The 22,012-nt window shown below is 42.0% G+C and overlaps 1 protein-coding gene across 1 annotated transcript in view; it reads left to right on the top strand.

Moving 5' to 3' along the window:
• Positions 1 to 22,012, top strand: part of ADAMTS3 (ADAM metallopeptidase with thrombospondin type 1 motif 3) — a 214,911-nt gene that overhangs the window by 120,197 nt on the left and 72,702 nt on the right. The window contains exons 5-9 of the mRNA XM_040418128.1: positions 7,964 to 8,157; positions 10,817 to 10,900; positions 14,763 to 14,919; positions 18,793 to 18,898; positions 20,881 to 21,024. Of these exons, the coding sequence (XP_040274062.1) occupies positions 7,964 to 8,157; positions 10,817 to 10,900; positions 14,763 to 14,919; positions 18,793 to 18,898; positions 20,881 to 21,024 (685 nt within the window). The remainder of the gene's footprint in view (positions 1 to 7,963; positions 8,158 to 10,816; positions 10,901 to 14,762; positions 14,920 to 18,792; positions 18,899 to 20,880; positions 21,025 to 22,012) is intronic.

The raw sequence follows: 22,012 nt of genomic DNA, 5'->3' as shown, positions 1-22,012 counted from the left end.
AGAGGTTGTACCACAACATTTTTTTTTATGATTAGAACCCTTCAAGCAGGATCTAAAAGTATATTAGATGGGAATCTGATTTCTGAGACCCTCAACTTTGACAAGAACTAGTGGCCCCAAATCCTCATTCTCTGCTAGAGATCAGGACAAGTATGCGGCATCCCACTCCATGGACAGGAAACATTGGAAATGACCAAATTTAATAATTGGTCTGTTTTCTAGATTAAAGGTGTTATCCAAGAGTATAAGAATATTCCCCATATTCCGGGCACATTGAATCTACTTACCTGGCACCCTGCTTCCTGCCCAGTCCTGGTCCCCGCACTGCCGCTGCAGCTTCTCCCGATGCGTGGATGAAAACATCCCGTGTCGTGGGGAGCAGCCAATGCAGGCAGTGACGTGGACGAGCCTCCCTAGCATGGCAAGTGACGCTAGGGAGGCTCGTCACCGTCCCCGTCTGCCATTGGCTGCTCCTCCTGACACCAGATGTTTTCATCTGCACCCCGGGAGAAGATGCAGCGGCGGTGCGGGGACCAGGAGTGGTGCAGAGAGCAGGGTAAGTATATTCATTGTGAGGGGCCCGGCATATGGGGGACATTTTTACACTCTTGGATAACCCCTTTAAGGTTAGCGGGATGGTCTCAGAGCTGAAGAAGCAGAGCATGTGTAGAGAGATTCACTACCTATCATGGAGCTATTACTTCTCCACATTGTTCCTTTGACAACATATGGTGCATCACTACAATGTCGCTTTCATAGGTTCTTCAACTCTAAGGCTACATTCACATGACTGTATGTGTTTTGCGTTTCGCAAAATTGCTGATATGCAAAAAAAAATGTTGACGTCCGTATGGCATCTGTTTTTTTTTTTTGCAGATCCATTGTAATGCCTATCCTTGGGATAATAGGACATGTTCTATTTATTTGCGGGGCTACAGAATGGACATACGGATGCGGATAGCACACGGTGAGCTGTCCGCATTTTTTGCGGACCCATTGAAATGAATGGGTCTGCATCCTATCCGCAAAAATAAAGGAACGGACACGGAAACAAAATACGTTTGTGTGAATGTAGCCCAATCCTGAGATTCATTTTTTGCACAAAAGATACAGTATAATGCTAGTTTCGCACGTTTCGTTTTTGTCTGGCCAAATACCAGCATTTATTCTGGGGAGCGGCCGAATCCGCTAGTTACTATTATCGTCAATGAGGTTCTGCAGTCAAGTGGTATTATCAATTCATACAAATCGATTTGGCTGATCAGCTATGGCTGATCAACTACAGTGCTCCAAGTAGCGGCGCAAGCACAGAGGCTCTGCCTTCGCTCTGGAGCAGAGATGGTGTATGCGCTGCACTTCCGGGTAGGGGCCCATAAACGGTCGCTGTTCTGGAAGTGGAAGCAGATTCTCTGTGCTTGCACCGCTACTGTGAGCAGCAATGCAGGCACGAGATTGTCAGGGCTTGCCGAGATGTCCGGACCCGGTCAATCTAGAAGGCATCTTCAGCAGCAGGGTCAGCCCCTCACAGGTGTAGAACTCTTTCATGTGAATTGATTCGCTCATTATTACCTATGATAACTATTTAAATTTACAGCGCACACATATATAAAAACAGTGGGCTCTTTCAGCAAGTCTTGTGGAGTCCATGCCTTCATGGATCTGACCTGTGTTGATGAGACAAGGATTACCTACACAATATTAGGCAGATGGTTTTAAATTTATGGCTGATTGGCATATCTATTAACATTTCGGTAAATACATGACATATTATATTCAATAACACTGGTTTATATAAAGTATAAAGAGAGAATATGACCTTCTTTCTTTTGATATTAACCTTCAGCTAATGATATTGATCATACTATTGATCGTTGACTACATGACTGGACGCCAAGCAGCTTCTGGCCAGAAATTACAGGGTAGTTTTCCAACAACAGATTAATTGGATCATCCCGAAAGACAAACTGTGATGACAAGAATGATATTTTGAAGAATGTAATATAAAAATAAACCAGTAAAAATGACAGCTTGCTACCTTTTTGTATATTTTTCTATTCTCTAGCTAGAAAATCAGAGCTGAGGCAATTTGTTTTCGCAATTTGATTCTCTGACGTTTGCAATCTGGACGCTAGGGCTGCACGATATGGGAATTTTGTGCGATTGCGATTAGGGCCCTAAAAATTGCGATAACGATGTGCGATGCGATATTTTAAAGGGAATTGTGCTAGAGGTCCATTTGCTTGGATTTTCCCATATGAGCCGCTGACGCGGCTGGGTATGACATAGTTATGGGGGATCTGTGGATGGCGCTGTTATGTGGGGGATCTGTGGATGGCGCTGTTATGTGGGGGATCTGTGGATGGCGCTGTTATGTGGGGGATCTGTGGATGGCGCTGTTATGTGGGGGATCTGTGGATGGCGCTGTTATGTGGGGGATCTGTGGATGGCGCTGTTATGTGGGGGATCTGTGGATGGCGCTGTTATGTGGGGGATCTGTGGATGGCGCTGTTATGTGGGGGATCTGTGGATGGCGCTGTTATGTGGGGGATCTGTGGATGGCGCTGTTATGTGGGGGATCTGTGGATGGCGCTGTTATGTGGGGGATCTGTGGATGGCGCTGTTATGTGGGGGATCTGTGGATGGCGCTGTTATGTGGGGGATCTGTGGATGGCGCTGTTATGTGGGGGATCTGTGGAGGACGCTGTTATGTGGGGGATCTGTGGAGGACGCTGTTATGTGGGGGATCTGTGGAGGACACTGTTATGTGGGGGATCTGTGGAGGACACTGTTATGTGGGGGATCTGTGGAGGACACTGTTATGTGGGGGATCTGTGGAGGGCACTGTTATGGGGGACCTGTGGAGGACGCTGTTATAGGGGATGTGTGCTATAACACATGGGGCCACGATGGGGGCCAGCATAAGACACACATATAGCATCTTATGCTGGTCCCCCTCATGGCCCTATGTGTCCCTTCATGTGTCCTAAACTGCGCACACTGCGCCACCAATGAATGTAATTAAAGAGGACCTTTCATAGGTCCAAAGAATATGAACTTATCAGCAGGCTGCATAGAGCGGCGCCCAGGGATCTAAGTGCACTTACTATTATTCCTGGGCGCCGCTCCGTTCGTCCGCTGTGGCCCCCGGTATTTTCAACATTCAAAGCAAGGAGGAGGAGACGCCAGTGAGTCTCCGTCTCCATGACAGCAGCGCTGTCCAATCACAGCTCAGAGCTCAGAGCCAGGGAGTTTTTTTTCTCCCTGGCTCTGAGCTCTGCGCTCTGATTGGACAGCGTTGCTGTCAGGGAGAAGGAGAGACACTGGCGTCTCCTCCTCCTTGCTCTGAATGTTGAAAATACCGGGGGCCACAGCGGACGAACGGAGCGGCGCCCAGGAATAATAGTAAGTGCACTTAGATCCCTGGGCGCCGCTCTATCATAAAATGGCCAGCCTCTGTACTTTCACTATGAATGCACTGCAGTGCAGAGAGCGGCAGAGATCGAGCCGGCCGGCGCGTGACTGACGTCACTGTCACGCTCCTCCCACTTAATTCAGGAAGCAGGAGCGTGACTAAGTGACGTCAGTCACGCGCCGGCCGGCTGCCTCGCTCGCTCCCGCTCGTCGCTGCAGTGCATTCATTGTGAAAGTAAGTACAGAGGCTGGACCTGTTATCAATAGGACAGAGGACTTTTTTATCAATAGGGGCCCCTTCATATATAATAATCGCGGCATTTTTGGCTCGGCCGAATCGCCAAACCGCATTTTCCGTTTATCGCGATTCGATTACTTTTGCGATATATCGTGCAGCCCTACTGGACGCCATTAGGATACAATTGAAAAAATCAAACCAATATGAATATTTAGCACTCTCGTTTTATTATATGGACTGAAAAAAGTACATATTGAATTATCGCTACTGCATCTCATTCTGCTTGGGTCTTGGCATATTTGCTTTGTGTCACATTTATTGCATTAGCTGCACAGGGGCCATTGCTGGAAAACTCCCAGATCTATACTCATTTATACTGAAAGCTTAGGGTATGTTCACAGCATGCTTGGGCTATAAATCGGAGAAATAACTCAGAAGTATTCCCCAACATATACCTCCAACAAATGCCACTGACCTATTTCAAATACATAGCAATACATACGGTAATTTATAATGCCAAAATGTGTCTTTTCATGGTAGGACACTGTATAAAAAAATTACAGTCCGCTGTGCTTAAAGGCGTTAACCCATGACTAATGTAAAAAATGAAAATCAGACATCATATAATAAATGACAACCTCTTTCTGACAAAGCTAGAACCAGCCCTGTACCTCATATGGATCCAGAGATCTCCCCATTCATTGCTCTGCTAGATTTATATCAAGCTGGCAGCTCAAGGGGAGTGTCTTTTCTGCTGCAGCTCAGGGGGCGTGTCCATGCTCTCCCTATCACAGCCCAGGAGGCAGTTGGAGGAGGAAACTGAGCATGTGCGACCATCTCAGTGAGCAGGACAAAGAAACAAGATAAAAACAAACAAACAGCAGGTTGCGATATACAGATAGATTTTAGTGAATAGCTTACTGGCTATAATACATTTTGAATTACACTCAATTACAAAAGCATTCAGATCCAGGTGCTGGTTTTAAAACTGTAGAATATTTTTCGTGGGAAATCCCCTTTAAAAGATTTGTCCGGTTTCTGATACAGATGACCTATCCTCAGGATCAGCTGTTTGAAGAGACTGCAGTGCTCATGTGAATGCTGCGTTCTCTTTACTGTTTACCTGCTAGCCCTTGCCATTGCAGCTGTGAGCCCTGTAATTACAGCTGTTCCATCTCATTCACTTGAACGGGAAAGAACAATTGTAGTTACATTCCGCCCCATTGAAGTGAATGGAGTTGTAATTACACTGCTCACCAATGGAGGGTCAATGGTGAGCAGGTGAACAGTGAAGAGAAGGCAGTGCTTTCAGGAGGTGCCAAGAGTCGGACTGCCGCCAATCTGATATTGATGACCTATCCTGAAGACCTCCTTTGCAAAATGAAAGGTGGGATCTGATTGGTTGCTATAGGCAACTAAACCAGTTTTCCTTTACACCAGTTTTGATAAATCTCCCCCAGTGTTCTTAGGCAAAATTGTGAGTCGGCCAACTCCATTGGATGGAAAGCAACCCCACACATTAATGCTATTGGGATGCTCTACTGTTTGCATGACACAGGACTCATGGTATATTGCTTTTTTTGTTCAGACAATAGTTTTTCCAGATGTCTCAAACAGTCTGAAAGGGGCTTTATAAAAGGAAATAACTTTACCCCTGTCCTCTGCAGTCCAGACTCTGGGCTTCCTGCAGAATATCAGTCTGTCCTTGATGTCTCTCTTGAAGAGAAGTGGCTTCTTTGCTGCCCTTCTTGACACCAGGACATCTTCCAAAAGTCTTTGTCTCACTGTGCATGCAGATGCTCTCATACCTGCCTGCTTCCATTCCTGAGCAACTTCTGCACTGGTGGTGACCCGATCTCATAGCTGAACCATAGCTGAACCCTCTTTGTGAGATGGTTCCGGCACTTGCTGACCTTTCTTTGGTGTCCTGAAGCCTTCTTCACAGCACTTAAACCTCTCTCCTTGAAGTTCTTGATGATCTGATTGTAGACAAAGTTAATACAAGCCACTTTCTATCACTGCTGGATTAATTATGGTATAACTTCTTTAATCAATAATTGAAAAATTGAAGGCCCTCAGTATAAGTTTTATATGGTGGCTTTATGTAGCCCCCACCCCTTCCTATACATTTTGAAGCCAAAGCAAACATAATCAATAATTGAAAAAGTGAAGGCCCTCAGGTCTGCCTTCTGTGTATGTCTATTAAGCCATGCCAGAGACATAGCCTAATACAGGGATGGCCAACCTGCGGCTCTCCAGCTGTTGTAAAACTACAACTCCCACCATGCCCTGCTGTAGGCTGATGACTGTAGTCAGTCTGGGCATGCTGGGAGTTGTAGTTTTGCAACAGCTGGAGAGCCTCAGGTTGGCCAGCCCTGGCCTAATAGATTGTCTTTCAGTTTCCTACTGACAGCTTAATACACTGCACTGCATAAGTAGTACAGTTTATGATGTAAGAGTTCAAAGAATTGCATGCCAAAGTCCCCTTGTTGGTCTAATAATTGGTAAAAAGAAATAAAGTTTTATTAAAACATGAAACGTTTTATGAAAACATGACAAATATGCTTTTCAATGGAAAAAAATATCCAATCCACATATTTGGTATTTCCGCATCCATAACAAACTGAACAATACATTGATTATGTAATTTATACTGCATAAAACCCATAGAGAGAAACACGAAAACAATGCAAGAGTTGCTGACGTTTGTTTATCCACCTCACAAAGAACAGAATAAAAACCGATCGAAAAGTCATACACCCAAAATAGTACGTCATCCTTCAAAAAGCCCTCACACAGCTCCATGGATTTTTATTGTGCAAAAGTAGTAAAACTATATATATTTGGCATCACTGTCTAATTGCATTGAGCCAGTCAATACAGTTATCATGGTATTTATGCCACAAAGGGAATGCCGCAAACATTGAACTGTTAAAAGATGATGGCAGTATTGCTGTTTTTTCCTTTCATCCGCAGAAAGAGTTAAGAAAAGTGAATCAGTAAGCTATGCATACCCCAAAATGGTGCCATTAAAAACTACAACTTGTTCTGCAAAAAAAAGGCCTCATATGACTAAATTTCCAGCTCTTGGAATGCGATGATGAAAAAATGAAAAAGAAAAATTGCTTGGTCATTAAGACCCAATACAATTCCTATGCGGGTGGTTAAGAGCAATCGATTTTCCTATTGTAGTTTTTAATGTAATTTCGGGAGAGTTAGCTGCTTGTAAAATAGCAGGGAACTTTTCACATAACACAACACACACGGTGCTTGGACTAGAACAGCATGGTACAAACACTTGGACATGCTTCGGGTTAAGGGTCAGGTAAATTGGTGTCTGACATATCCCTAGAGTCTCACTACCTAGAAGTTTAGCAAGTGGGTTTACAAGGGTAACTATGTCTATGAGTAAAAATAACCTGCTGGAACTATGGCACAATTATCTTTAACACCTCAGCAATAACTACACCAAAGATATGTATGGAGGAACGACAAATTCCCAATATATTTAACATAGACGTGTGCACTCGCTTTGAAGTGTGTTTATAGGCTCTATACCCATATAATGGAAGCTTTATTTTTACCTTTGCCTGTACAATGATTCATAACAGTGGTCCCTGGTGCAAAAAGATCAAGTCCTTTAATGGCAAGGACTTGTGTTATATCAGCTTTTAGTATCCGTTTTATATGGTATAACTTGTAGCATGTAGTCTGTATGTTTGTGGCTATATGTAGCCCCCACCCCTTCCTATACATTTTGAAGCCAAAGCAAACATATCAGTTTGCCTCCCAGACTACAGAATGAGTGTTCTATCTAAAGATAGGAGTATCACTTATTTATAGTCTATTCCCATGGGATGTTCCGCCGTACCACCTCCTTCGGCCCGTGTAAAACTATTTTAGAACATGAGGCAGTGTGTGAATTTGTCACGTATGTGCTATCATACTGCTCTTCTAAAGAATGAGATTGAGTTGCGGTATTTGGCTACAACTTGTTATTTGTTACAGTTACTATGTTAATATTTTCAACACAAAGCTAAGAAAGTATCAGATTATATATACTGTATTTTAACTCTTCATTATGATTAGTTTTGCATTATTATTCATTATTTATCATTATGTATTATTGTATTTTAAATGAATTCAATTTGTCACTGTAAGAACTAGGACCCCATAAAAACAGATGTGGTGGTTTTTGAAGCAGGGGGAGGTAATAGAGTTAGTCGAGGACCACTGACTGTAGTATGAACCTAGACTAAGAGTAACTAGCCCAATGTAGGCGTGCTATATTTTTATTTATTTATTGTATTACAGACTTTTCCGGCCTTGATGATTTGGACAGTGTCTATAGCAGCCTTGAAAGAGAAGTGAATGAGACACTGCGACGGCGTAGACACACAACAGAGAATGACTATAATATCGAAGTGCTGCTCGGAGTGGATGACTCTGTAGTCAGGTTCCACGGTAAAGAACATGTTCAGAACTACCTCCTAACACTCATGAATATTGTGAGTATGACATTCTTCTCATCAACTGTGCCATGAAATGTCCCCATACCTGAGAGCTGAACAAACAAAAGAAAAACAACAAGGGCTTCAGAACAGTCGGAGAATTTATTCCGTTCCGGTTTGTTGTGTTCCCATGCCGGACACAACAACAGCGTTTTTTGTGTGCAGCATGGGAAACTGAACATGCTGGATCCAAAAACCATGTAAGTCAATCGTGCCGGATCCATTTTTTTTAGACACACAAAAACCAGATCCGGCGCCCATTGATTTGCAGTGGTTTTAGTGCCTGAACCAGTTTCAATACAACTGGATCCATACTGAATGGATGCAGTCGGTTTTATTATTATTATTCAGATGTGAAAGTAGCCTAACTGTGTGAGTGCCTGGCAAACAATCCCCAAAATCTGAGCTTCATGGTGTCCTGCTAATGTAGATAAATTAGGAGATTGTGGTTAACTGTATTCAGTCTTGAATTTCCAGGTAGTGAGTGGAGCTAGGTTTTAAAATGGAAATGAATCTTTCCCTTTGAAAATATATATATAAAATAATATTTTTGCCCCTTGATATTTTTGGTTGACTATAATTTAGAATTAGTTGCGAATAAACAGTTGACTGAATAGATAGATAATAATTATAATGTTTCCTCTAAAATGCAGATTTGCAAAACCCATGTTAGCTACGGTATAATATGTGGCTTATGTTCCGAGTAATGTTTTCCATTGCTAAAAGGGTTTGTCTGACATAGGAAACTAATATCCAACTACCCTACTACTAATAGAGGGGGGTCCCTTATCTATGGACCTCAGAGCAGCTTCAGCTTGAGTCGAGAGCAGCTTCAAAGATCTGGCCAGCCCATGGATTTAATGGGCACTATGTAATGCTTAATTTGTTCCATCTTGAAACTGCAAGTTACTTCAGGTTTTGCTGCTGCTGGGCTCTCCCACAGATTACAGCTCCACGCACCCTCATTCGAAGAGGATGACACCTTTAAAGGGTAACAACAGAGTTTTGTCAGTAGGGTTTGTCCATATGCAGTCTGGCAGTGTCCAATTAGACTATTTAGGGACATTCCATATTGACAAAGGAAATTGTAAACCGTACCTGGCAGTTTATTCTTACATTTTCAGGAGGAATAGTACAAGAACTGCACAATACAGATCTCTAAAAAAAGGCACTTCTTTACTAGAACAAGAGAGCCGACATGTCCTCTTAATCATGTAATCAAAGTTAATACAAAGCACTTACTAATGTATTCTGATTGTCCATATTGCTTCCTTTGCTGGCTGGATCCATTTTTCCATCACATTATACACTAATCGTATTCAGGGATTACGGACACCGTCGCAGCGCAGATATGAGGTAGCCAGGATGGGAGCTGCTGCACATTTGTGCCTATACACGTTCCCACAGTCCTGAACACCAGAGAGACAGGTGCTTTTTCCTATAGTGTGCGCGGTCACTGCTGATGGATTTCAGAGTGGTCATAACCCTTAGAAACAAGCAGTGTATAATGTGATGGAAAAATGAATCAAACCAGCAAAGGAGACAATATGGACAATCACAATACATTAGTAAGTGCCTTGTATTAACTTTCTCTACATGGTAAATGCCATTTGCTGAAGTGAGACAACCCTCAGGTTCAAGAAAAGAAAAAAAAATCACTGTAAAACACAGAGAATACTTAAATGGTTTCAGATCCACTGGTTCTCTGGGCCCTCTTCTGCCATCCGAGATGGATCACTAGTCCAAGGCACTTCTTTCCTGTAAAGCACTTTCTTTGGATTGGCAGCACGGCTCACATTTTTGTCTTGCACTGCAGGGTTGCTTTAACACTGCAGCCCTCATTCTCATGACACCTATAATATATTCCTATCTCACATTTAAACAGGAACTATCACCACTCTTGACAGGTCTCTATTCATATGTCTGTAGTACCATTAGTTTATTACTTCTGGTAGAAGTTATGAATGAATTACAAGCAGTTTGCAATAAAGGTCCAGATGGGTGTTACTAGTTGGGGGTATGTCCCTGCACAGTATGATAGCAGTACTGACTTGATAACACTCATCTGGACCTTCATTGCAACTGCTACTAATTTATTCATAACTTCTAGAAGGAATAATAAAGGAATGGCACAACATAGAGTCATAAGAATTGTTTTAACATGGGGAAATCAAGTAATTACTAATACTGAAATGTCAGTGGATGTGACAGATCCTCTTAAAGCCATATGGTATGTCTGCTCTGTCTTTTCTACAGACTCATAGTTTGACATTCTCAAGGATTAAAACTGAACTTTGTTCTTCTGTTCCAGTCATGGCTTCCATATTTCCCATTGCCTTTTGGGACAGCCCTGCTTTATGCCAATGGAAATGTTTTGCTTGGATTTATTTTCTAAGAATCCAGACTTATAGAAGAATTAACATTGAGTGTACAAAGGAGGTTTGAAACTGTTTCCTTGCATTTGCAATGGAAAAGAAATATTGGATGAATTTTTAGGACTGTCAGAAAGGGTGTCCTGGTTTTACGATCCGAAGAAATGCTTGTCACAGTTTTGCCCTTACATATAAAAGTGCCAGACTTCAACATATTTAGACAGATCAAAATGAACACATTTTTGCATCAATGATGGACATTGAAATTACTTTCTCTCGCGCAGGTTAATGAAATTTACCATGATGACTCTATTGGTGCACATATAAATGTAGTTTTGGTGCGCATGATCATGTTGGGCTACACAAAGGTAAGAATTCCTTATCTAAGAGGGCAAGAATAAATAAGATTGCTTTACTTACTGCTTTACTTACCCTCAAACTTCAAAGGAGAGAGCCACATGCCCACAGTTCCCCCATTTCTTTGATGAAGCAAAGTTGGGAGCCATTTTGATTTGGAAAACGAGGATAGAGGACTCCTGATAGCTGATAGACATGAGACCCACACATAATAACTTATCGGCGGGGGTTCGACACCTGGAACCCCTGCCCAGCGCTGCTTCCTGCTCATTACACTGCCCATCATCTTGGAAGTCTTAGACTACGCCACCACTCCAGAGGAGACGACGCATAGTGTAATGATCAGGAAGCAGCGGTCCCATAGAGCGTAGCCTTCTCTTCGAACAGGTGATTGTGGGGGTGCCGAGTATCTGACGCCTGCGATCAGATATTGATGACCTATACTGACTATAGGTCATCAATATACAGGGTGGGCCATTTATATGGATACACCTTAATAAAATGGGAATGGTTAGTGATATTAACTTCCTGTTTGTGGCACATTAGTATATGTGAGGGGGGAAACTTTTCAAGATGGGTGGTGACCATGGCGGCCATTTTGAAGTCGGCCATTTTGAATCCAACTTTTGTTTTTTCAATAGGAAGAGGGTCATGTGACACATCAAACTTATCGGGAATTTCACACGAAAAACAATGGTGTGCTTAGTTTTAACGTAACTTTATTCTTTCATGAGTTATTTACAAGTTTCTCTTTGTTTACAGCCATTGACATGTCGCCGAGGTTAACACTTGAGGAGCGGATAGAAATTGTGTTGATGTCTGGTGAACGCAGTAACCGGGTCATTGCAGCAGATTTCAATGCAAGACACCCTACGAGACCACCCATCTCCCATGCTACAGTTAGCAAACTGCTTGCTAAGTTTCGTGAAACTGGTTCAGTGTTGGATTTGCCAAAATGTGGATGCATGAAATCTGTCTCTAATGAAGAAACATCAGTGGCTGTCCTAGCTTCATTCAGCAACAGCCCACAGCGTAGCACTCGCCGCATGTCACTGGAGAGTGGCATTAGTCGAACATCCCTTCGGCCGATATTAGCTACTCACAAATGGCACCCTTACAAACTCCAGCTACTGCAGCATCTCAACGAGGATGACCCAGATCGGCGCACTGAATTTGCAGAATGGGCCAAACAAAAATTGGAACAGGACCCTCAGTTTACGCAGAAGATTTTGTTCAGTGATGAGGCAAACTTTTATGTGAATGGTGAAGTTAACAAACAAAACCATCGCTATTGGTCTGACACTAACCCACATTGGATAGATCCCTCCAAGACTGTTGGAACAAAAAAATTGATGGTATGGTGTGGTATATGGGGTACAAAGATAGTGGGGCCATTCTTCATCAATGGAAACCTCAAGGCCACTGGATATGCGAAATTGCTACATGATGATGTGTTTCCCTCTTTATGCACTGAAGCTGGCACGTTCCCTGAGTTTTTCCAGCAAGATGGTGCACCACCACATTATGGGTGTCAGGTCCGAGCATTCCTAGATGAACAGTTTCCTGGAAAGTGGATTGGTCGTCGTGGGACAGTTGAATCGCCCCCAAGGTCTCCCGATCTGACCCCCTTAGACTTTTATCTTTGGGGTCATCTGAAGGCAATTGTCTATGCTGTGAAGATACGAGATGTGCAGCACCTGAAACTACGGATACTGGAAGCCTGTGCTAGCATTTCTCCTGCGGTGTTGCTATCAGTGTGTGAAGAGTGGGAAAAGAGGGTTGCATTGACAATCCAACACAATGGGCAGCACATTGAACACATTTTATAAGTGGTCAGAAACTTGTAAATAACTCATGAAAGAATAAGGTTACCAATCACACCATTGTTTTTCTTGTGGAATTCCCAATAAGCTTGATGTGTCACATGACCCTCTTCCTATTGAAAAAAACAAAAGTTGGATTCAAAATGGCCGACTTCAAAATGGCCGCCATGGTCACCACCCATCTTGAAAAGTTTCCCCCCTCACATATACTAATGTGCCACAAACAGGAAGTTAATATCACCAACCATTCCCATTTTATTAAGGTGTATCCATATAATTGGCCCACCCTGTATATGGCAGGACAACGTCTTTAGCAAAACTCCAGCCACAGTTCATATAAGCATAACCTAATGTTAGATCATAAAAAAAAAGGAGCAGAATAACACTTAGGTCTGCATAGGAGCTGTAAACATAAAGGTGGAGATTTATCATTCTCTCTACTCCCGTTTTTTTGGCGTACAATAGCCGCAAACCCTGGATTTGTAAACTTTCAACCCCATTCCTGACTGGATAGTTTTCCATTTCTGAATTTTCACTTTTCACTCCCTGCCAAAACTTTTTTATTTTTTCGTCCACATAGCCACAGTGCTTCCAGGGAAAGACCTCTCAGATGCCGTGGTCGCAATTGACCATGACATCTGAGCGTCTAAAAGTCTGTGATCGGCGTTATCGCTGATCACAGACTTTACCTAGGAGGTTTGCTGTGTAAAATAGATGACAATCAGGGTCTATGGCGTTTGGTCAGCTTCTGAGCAGCTGCCATTAGTGTTGAGCTTTGGATCGTAGATCCGAAGTCGATTCGGTCAAAACTTTGTTTTAATGCTGGACAGAAATCCGTCTCCATACAGCATTAAAATGTATGGGTTCCGGCTAGACAAATTTATTATCACCGAAGTCTCACGGAACTTTGGTGAATAACTTAGGGATTTGATTTTTCAACTTGAAAACCATTTTAACACTTGGTTCCGTAGTCGGCTTCAGTACCGAGGTACCAGTTGATATCGAAGTCAACTTCGGATATCAGTTTTAAAATGGTTTTAAAGTTTAATAGTCAAATGCCGAAGTTATTTTCCGAAGTATCGCGAGACTTCGAGGATAACTGCTTTCGCCTTGCCGGAGCCCATATATTTTAATGCTGTACGGAGACGGATCTCCTTACAGTATTAAAATTAAGTTTTGAGCAAAGCGACTTCGGATCTAGGATCCGAAGCTCGCTTCTATCATCCCTAGCTGCCATCTTTAAAGATCCAACTTGCGCTGTACATGTACAGTAGAGCACATGTCAGGAAGGGATTAAACACCATTGTGACTAAATTTAGTTGCAAGTTTCAAGTTTACAAAAAGGTGGGACGTGGATGGAGCAATCGGCTCCAGCACATTTATCATCATTTTCTGGCTCACATGAAGATTGAAATCTATGCCAGCTACAAGCTGGCAGAGACTTCAGTCAGGCACCTTGTCATAAATTAAGTGCATCCTCCAGCGGCACAGGGGATATTGAGACCAGCATGGCACACACTGCTCTTGATAAATCAATGCCAAAATGTTAGACTGTTTCCAGCAAGGTCTGCAAAAATATGCAGGCTACAGAGGACAAATGCTTGAAAAGTTTTAGGAAAGACCAGTTGGAGAAATGTTTTTTATGGCCCAGAATAAGGCCTTCTGCACACGACTGCATCTGTTTTTGCAGTCTAGAAACTGCGATCCGCTAAACACGGTTCCCAACTAAGTGCCAAGAATAGGACTGTTTTTTTAATGTTCAATTTTTTGTGGGGCCACGGAACCGACTTACGGATGTGGACAGCACACAGGTGTGCTGTCTACATCTTTTGCTTATACGGTATACACAATGTTTAAGCTAATACAAGTATTAATGTGTTTAATTGAATGTATTTACTACTCTGGCTTTTCATACCTGCCTGGAAATGAGTTTTTAGAGGTATAAATTAGTAGCATTCCTACATTTTAAGGAATTAAAATGGGGTACAGAACCTACATGCACTGAATCATATGTAAGAAAATCTTATTATCTTTCATGTTTTTCTGACAGTCCATCAGTTTGATTGAAAGAGGTAATCCATCTAGAAGCCTTGACAATGTGTGTCGCTGGGCATACCAGCAACAGAAATCTGACCCCAGCCACTCTGAACACCACGATCATGCCATATTTCTGACCAGACAAGATTTTGGCCCTGCCGGAATGCAAGGTAAACATATACATAAAGCAAATCTGCTATATAAGAAACAAGCATAGAAATTAACCAATGTTGTCCACCCATAATAAATCCTTTATTGGCCGCATTCACATAGTATTTTTACCAAATGTTTAGCTCTCAGTGTACATGCTGAACTTGTCCATAGGGGTCCATTAGTCACATGGAGGCCAAAGCCATACTGGCCAGTATAGCTAAAAAAAAGAGGATGGGATGGTATAATAAACAAATATATCATACTATGGCACTATATATCATACTATGGCACTATATATCTTACTATGGCATGTCGTAACAATTGTATTGTTTGACATAAACATTGGGAACCATGGGTGATGGATGCCACTGTATGGCATATGAATCTGTTTTACTAGAAGTCCTAGTGAATACGTTAAACAGAGGCCATAAACTCAGTGTGAACAAAGCCTTACCATGATTGGAAAACTATACAGTAGTTCCACCTGCCATACAACTGTAATTATATGCTTAAAAACAATAAAATGCTTTACTATTAGCAAGGTAATAAAGCACGTAAGATGCTTGCCAATAAACATAGAAACTACATTTCTAAGGCAAAAATCCTCTACATTCTTAAGAAAAGAGATGAAAAAATACTCAACCCCAAGAAATTGCTGCTTCATTGGCAGATTACTGTAAGAACCTTTACGACCTTAAAAATAACTAAGATATCAGCCAACTATCACAAATCAGAATTGATGCATTTCTTGAAAACCTATCTCTTCTATCATTAAAAGAGGATGACCTAGAAACACTAAGTTTTTTAATTCTCACAAAACCTGATAAAACTCCAGACAAATCCGAAAATTTGATATCAACATCACTTCTTGATTGTGACTTTACTAGATTTATTCCACAGTAATTACCAATAAGTTAATCAATTTTCATATATACAGTAGCAAGAAAAAGTATGTGAACCCCATGGAATGATATGGATTTCTGCACAAATTGATCATAAAATGTGATCTGATTTATATCTAAGTCACAACATTAGACAATCACAGTCTGCTTAAACTAATAACACACAAAGAATTTAATGTTACCATGTTTTTATTGAACACACCATGTAAACATTCACAGTGCAGGTGGAAAAAGTATGTGAACCCTTGGATTTAATAACTGGTTGAACCTCCTTTGGCAGCAATAACTTCAACCAAACATTTCCTGTAGTTGCAGATCTGACATGCACAACGGTGAGGAGTAATTCTTGACCATTCCTCTTTACAGAACTGTTTCAGTTCAGCAATATTCTTGGGATGTCTGGTGTGAATCGCTTTCTTGAGGTCATGCCACAGCATCTCAATCGGGTTGAGGTCAGGACTCTGACTGGGCCACTCCAGAAGGTGTATTTTCTTCTGTTGTTGATTTTACTTCTATGCTTTGGGTCGTTGTCCTGTTGCAACACCCATCTTCTTTTGAGCTTCAGCTGGTGGACAGATGGCCTTAAGTTCTCCTGCAAAATGTCTTGATAAACTTGGGAATTCATTTTTCCTTCGATGATAGCAATCCGTCCAGGCCCTGATGCAGCAAAGCAGCTGCAAACCATGATGCCCCCACATCCATACTTCACAGTTGGGATGAGGTTTTGATGTTGGTGTGCTGTGCCTCTTTTTCTCCACACATAGTGTTGTGTGTTTCTTCCAAACAACTCAACTTTGGTTTCATCTGTCCACAGAATATTTTGCTAGTACTGCCGTGGAACATCCAGGTGCTCTTGTGCAAACTGTAAACGTGCAGCAATATTTTTTTTGGACAGCAGTGGCTTCCTCTGTGGTATCCTCCCATGAAGTCCATTCTTGTGTTTTACGTATCGTAGATTCGCTAACAGGGATGTTAGCATATGCCAGAGACTTTTGTAAGTCTTTAGCTGACACTCTAGGATTCTTGTTCACCTCATTGAGCAGTCTGCGCTGTGCTCTTGCAGTCATCTTTACAGGACGGCCACTCCTAGGGAGAGTAGCAGCAGTGCTGAACTTTCTCCATTTATAGAGTATTTGTCTTACCATCGACTGATGAACAGCAAGGCTTTTGGAGATACTTTTATAATCCTTTCCAGCTTTATGCAAGTCAACAATTCTTAATCGTAGGTCTTCTGAGAGCTCTTTTGTGCGAGGCATCATTCACATCAGGCAATGCTTCTTGTGAAAAGCAAACCCAGAACTGGTGTGTGTTTTTCATAGGGCAGGGCAGCTGTAACCAACACCTCCAATCTCATCTTATTGATTGGTCTCCAGTTGGCTGACACCTCACTCCAATTAGCTCTTGGAGATGTCATTAGTCTAGGGGTTCACATACTTTTTCCACCTGCACTGTGAATGTTTACATGGTGTGTTCAATAAAAAACATGGTAACATTTAATTCTTTGTGTGTTATTAGTTTAAGCAGACTGTGATTGTCTATTGTTGTGACTTAGATGAAGATCAGATCACATTTTATGACCAATTTGTGCAGAAATCCATATCATTCCAAAGGGTTTACATACTTTTTCTTGCAACTGTAATTAAATAGGACCCCCCACCACTATGACTGACAGGGTCTGGCAGTGAAAACATACTTGCGTCTGCCCCTGAAGTTTCCTGAAGTCGGCACAGTACAGAATTAGCCTGCGAGTTTCAGTACTGCACTGTGCCTGTGCCAAACAGTGAAGCAAACGACCATTCGTGAGACTTTAGGAGACTTCAGGGGCAGGCGTGAGTACATCTTAACTGTCTGGCCCTGTAAGTGTTGGGGGCGCAGCCGGGAAGGAAAAGATGTTTAACCTCAAGTGTAGCCAGGTGCAACGGCACCCAGGGGCTAGTTAGCATAAAATAAAAAGCCTAATTTCTCCACAATGGGGCCACTGATGTAAATATCAATGGAATAAATGGAAAGGCCATTGTATAAAAGATGGTGCATCTATTGACTGCCTTACACTGTCAACATTTGAGACAGATTAGAAGTGCTTCTTGGGGAGATAATCTTAAAACACCTAAAACAAAATATGTCTTGAGTGTGAGTTTAATGAAAGGTTTAATGAAAGTTTAATGAAAAGTAAAAAATTTTATTTCTACTTTCTACTTCAACCTTGGAGTTAAATTGGTTTGTTGCCATGGGTCAGCTGAGAAACAGAATAAAATTGTTGGTAAATTTGAGCTGAATTAAAACAGCTCCACTAAACCTCACTTGCTGGAGTTCCGCAATATGGCGATAGCCTAAGATCTTGAACCTATCTTCCATCTAAACATGACACTACAGATATCTGCAAAAGGTTGTATCTTGGTGACCAAGACCTCTATATATACTGTAGTAAATAAATGCTTCTTCTACTACTTATTTTTGATGCAGCGCAGGGATTGTTTATTCTGTCTAGAAAGATCATAAATAACTAGTCAGTGTAAGGGTTTATTCACACGTCCGTTGTTTCTTTCCTGATCTGTTCCGTTTTTTGCGGAACAGATCTGGACCAGATCTGGACCCATTCATTTTCAATGGGTCCTGAAAAATATCGGACAGCTCAATGTCTGATTTTTTTTCAGGACCCATTGAAAATGAATGGGTCCAGATCTGGTCCAGATCTGTTCCGCAAAAAACGGAACAGATCAGGAAAGAAACAACGGACGTGTGAATGGACCCTAAGTGTCACGATTAGGAAAAAGCAGGAGAGTTTGGAGGAAAACCACATTTATAGTATTCAACGGCAACAAGAAACAAAAATGATGAGGCTAGCACCGTTTCAATACAGCAGAACATTGTTGAAGCAATCCAGAATGTGTGTTATCATCTTTTATGCAAGAGCTAAGAATTTATGTTTGTGGTTTATTAGGTTTGTGATATCATGATAATTTGCAAATCATTCTGTTTGGGAAATAGGATATGCTCCAGTCACTGGTATGTGTCATCCTGTAAGAAGCTGCACACTGAACCACGAGGATGGATTTTCATCAGCATTTGTGGTTGCACATGAAACTGGCCATGTGTAAGTTAAAATTCTCCTTGTATTGGGTAATAATTTGACTAGTTTAGTGTGGTACATGGGATAAAATACACAAAAAGGCAACACGAACAGGCCTCATACAATATGTACCCAACATAGTACTCAATTGCCATTTTTATTTGCATGTCAACATATTTTTGAAAGACGGTCTTCTAAATGACTGTGGCCTTGCTCAAGGTAGTTTACAAATATGTTGATCATAAACTTTATATACATAAAGTACAGGGAGTGCAGAATTATTAGGCAAATTAGTATTTTGACCACATCATCCTCTTTATGCATGTTGTCTTACTCCAAGCTGTATAGGCTCGAAAGCCTACTACCAATTAAGCATATTAGGTGATGTGCATCTCTGTAATGAGAAGGGGTGTGGTCTAATGACATCAACACCCTATATTAGGTGTGCATAATTATTAGGCAACTTCCTTTCCTTTGGCAAAATGGGTCAAAAGAAGGACTTGACAGGCTCAGAAAAGTCAAAAATAGTGAGATATCTTGCAGAGGGATGCAGCACTCTTAAAATTGCAAAGCTTCTGAAGCGTGATTATCGAACAATCAAGCGTTTCATTCAAAATAGTCAACAGGGTCGCAAGAAGCGTGTGGAAAAACCAAGGCGCAAAATAACTGCCCATGAACTGAGAAAAGTCAAGCGTGCAGCTGCCAAGATGCCACTTGCCACCAGTTTGGCCATATTTCAGAGCTGCAACATCACTGGAGTGCCCAAAAGCACAAGGTGTGCAATACTCAGAGACATGGCCAAGGTAAGAAAGGCTGAAAGACGACCACCACTGAACAAGACACACAAGCTGAAACGTCAAGACTGGGCCAAGAAATATCTCAAGACTGATTTTTCTAAGGTTTTATGGACTGATGAAATGAGAGTGAGTCTTGATGGGCCAGATGGATGGGCCCGTGGCTGGATTGGTAAAGGGCAGAGAGCTCCAGTCCGACTCAGACGCCAGCAAGGTGGAGGTGGAGTACTGGTTTGGGCTGGTATCATCAAAGATGAGCTTGTGGGGCCTTTTCGGGTTGAGGATGGAGTCAAGCTCAACTCCCAGTCCTACTGCCAGTTTCTGGAAGACACCTTCTTCAAGCAGTGGTACAGGAAGAAGTCTGCATCCTTCAAGAAAAACATGATTTTCATGCAGGACAATGCTCCATCACACGCGTCCAAGTACTCCACAGCGTGGATGGTAAGAAAGGGTATAAAAGAAGAAAATCTAATGACATGGCCTCCTTGTTCACCTGATCTGAACCCCATTGAGAACCTGTGGTCCATCATCAAATGTGAGATTTACAAGGAGGGAAAACAGTACACCTCTCTGAACAGTGTCTGGGAGGCTGTGGTTGCTGCTGCACGCAATGTTGATGGTGAACAGATCAAAACACTGACAGAATCCATGGATGGCAGGCTTTTGAGTGTCCTTGCAAAGAAAGGTGGCTATATTGGTCACTGATTTGTTTTGTTTTGTTTTTGAATGTCAGAAATGCATATTTGTGAATGTTGAGATGTTATATTGGTTTCACTGGTAAAAATAAATAATTGAAATGGGTATATATTTGTTTTTTGTTAAGTTGCCTAATAATTATGCACAGTAATAGTCACCTGCACACACAGATATCCCCCTAAAATAGCTAAAACTAAAAACAAACTAAAAACTACTTCCAAAAATATTCAGCTTTGATATTAATGAGTTTTTTGGGTTCATTGAGAACATGGTTGTTGTTCAATAATAAAATTAATCCTCAAAAATACAACTTGCCTAATAATTCTGCACTCCCTGTATACACAAATCATCCAAAAGTTCATGAAAAGTGTTCAATGCCCACAGACCAACATGTGCTGTTTTTTCAATGAGAATATGCAGCATGGGAGGGGTGTGTATTCATAACTTTCTTGTATGTTATTCCTTGTACCACCTTCTGTTTGTATATACTGTAACCACATCTATTAATTCATTCAGACTAGGAATGGAACATGATGGCCAAGGAAACAGGTGTGGAGATGAAACAAGCATGGGCAGTGTTATGGCCCCCTTGGTGCAAGCAGCCTTTCATCGTTACCATTGGTCTCGGTGCAGTGGTCAAGAGCTGAAGAGACACATACAGTAAGAACCTGTATCATCGTGCTTATATCATAGTATTTGTCTGTTATTCTAGAAGCAATTTGGGGGACTTAATAGCCCCTATATCTGGCAGTGTATCCGTCGAAGTTATAAAGAGGTGCAGGCATCTACATTACTTCGGCCCATACAGTGCCAGTCTAAATTTAAGCCAGCCTCCTAGCTGGCTGACATTTAGACCATTCTCTATGCCTAAAACAGGCGTAGAAAATGATAAATGAGGTGGGCCTGCCAGCCAATCCCCTTCCCTGCCCACTTTTTTAGACCAGGCATGAGCGGGAAAAAGTCGCAGATGTCAGCGCCAGAAATATGCCTAATATAGGCATATTTCTGTTGTTAAAAGGAGTTGTTCATAGCATCCAATCAGGACCCTGTTTCCATTTTTTTACCTACCCATGAAAAGTAATAGCTTTAGTCTTTTTGGTTGCTACAGGCAATCCCCATCGGTTTCATTAGTATGACTGTATTTTGTATTTTTTAATCAACTCTTTAGCAGTTAAAGTGGTTATCCGGGAAAACTTATTGATGACCTATCCTCAGGATAGGTCATTAATATCATATCGGCGGGGGTCAGACTCCCGGGACTCCCACCAATCAGCTGTTATAAGAGGCCGGGCACTCAGTGAGCTCCTTAGCCTCTTCCTAGCCCAGTGATGTCACCGAACATCGGTCACATGGTCTAATTGTAGCCCAGCCCAATTCAAGTCAGTGGGGCTGAGCTGCAATACCAAGCACTGCCTCTATACAATGTATGGTGGCATACTTGGTAAGCTGCCAAAAGGCTGCGGCGCTCACCAGAGCTCCAGTGAGTGTCCGCGCTCCTTCAAACAGCTAATCGGAGGGAGTGTTGGGACTCGGACCCCCGCTGATATGATAATGATGAGGATAGGTCATCATTATCATTTCCCAGATAACCCCTTTAACCTTTTTGCTACCAGCGTCGTATGCCGCTGGAACGATGTGTAAACATGGC

This window comes from Bufo bufo, chromosome 2, assembly GCF_905171765.1.
Source record: "Bufo bufo chromosome 2, aBufBuf1.1, whole genome shotgun sequence".
NCBI lineage: Eukaryota > Metazoa > Chordata > Amphibia > Anura > Bufonidae > Bufo > Bufo bufo.
This window is presented reverse-complemented; position numbering and strand designations above follow the sequence as displayed.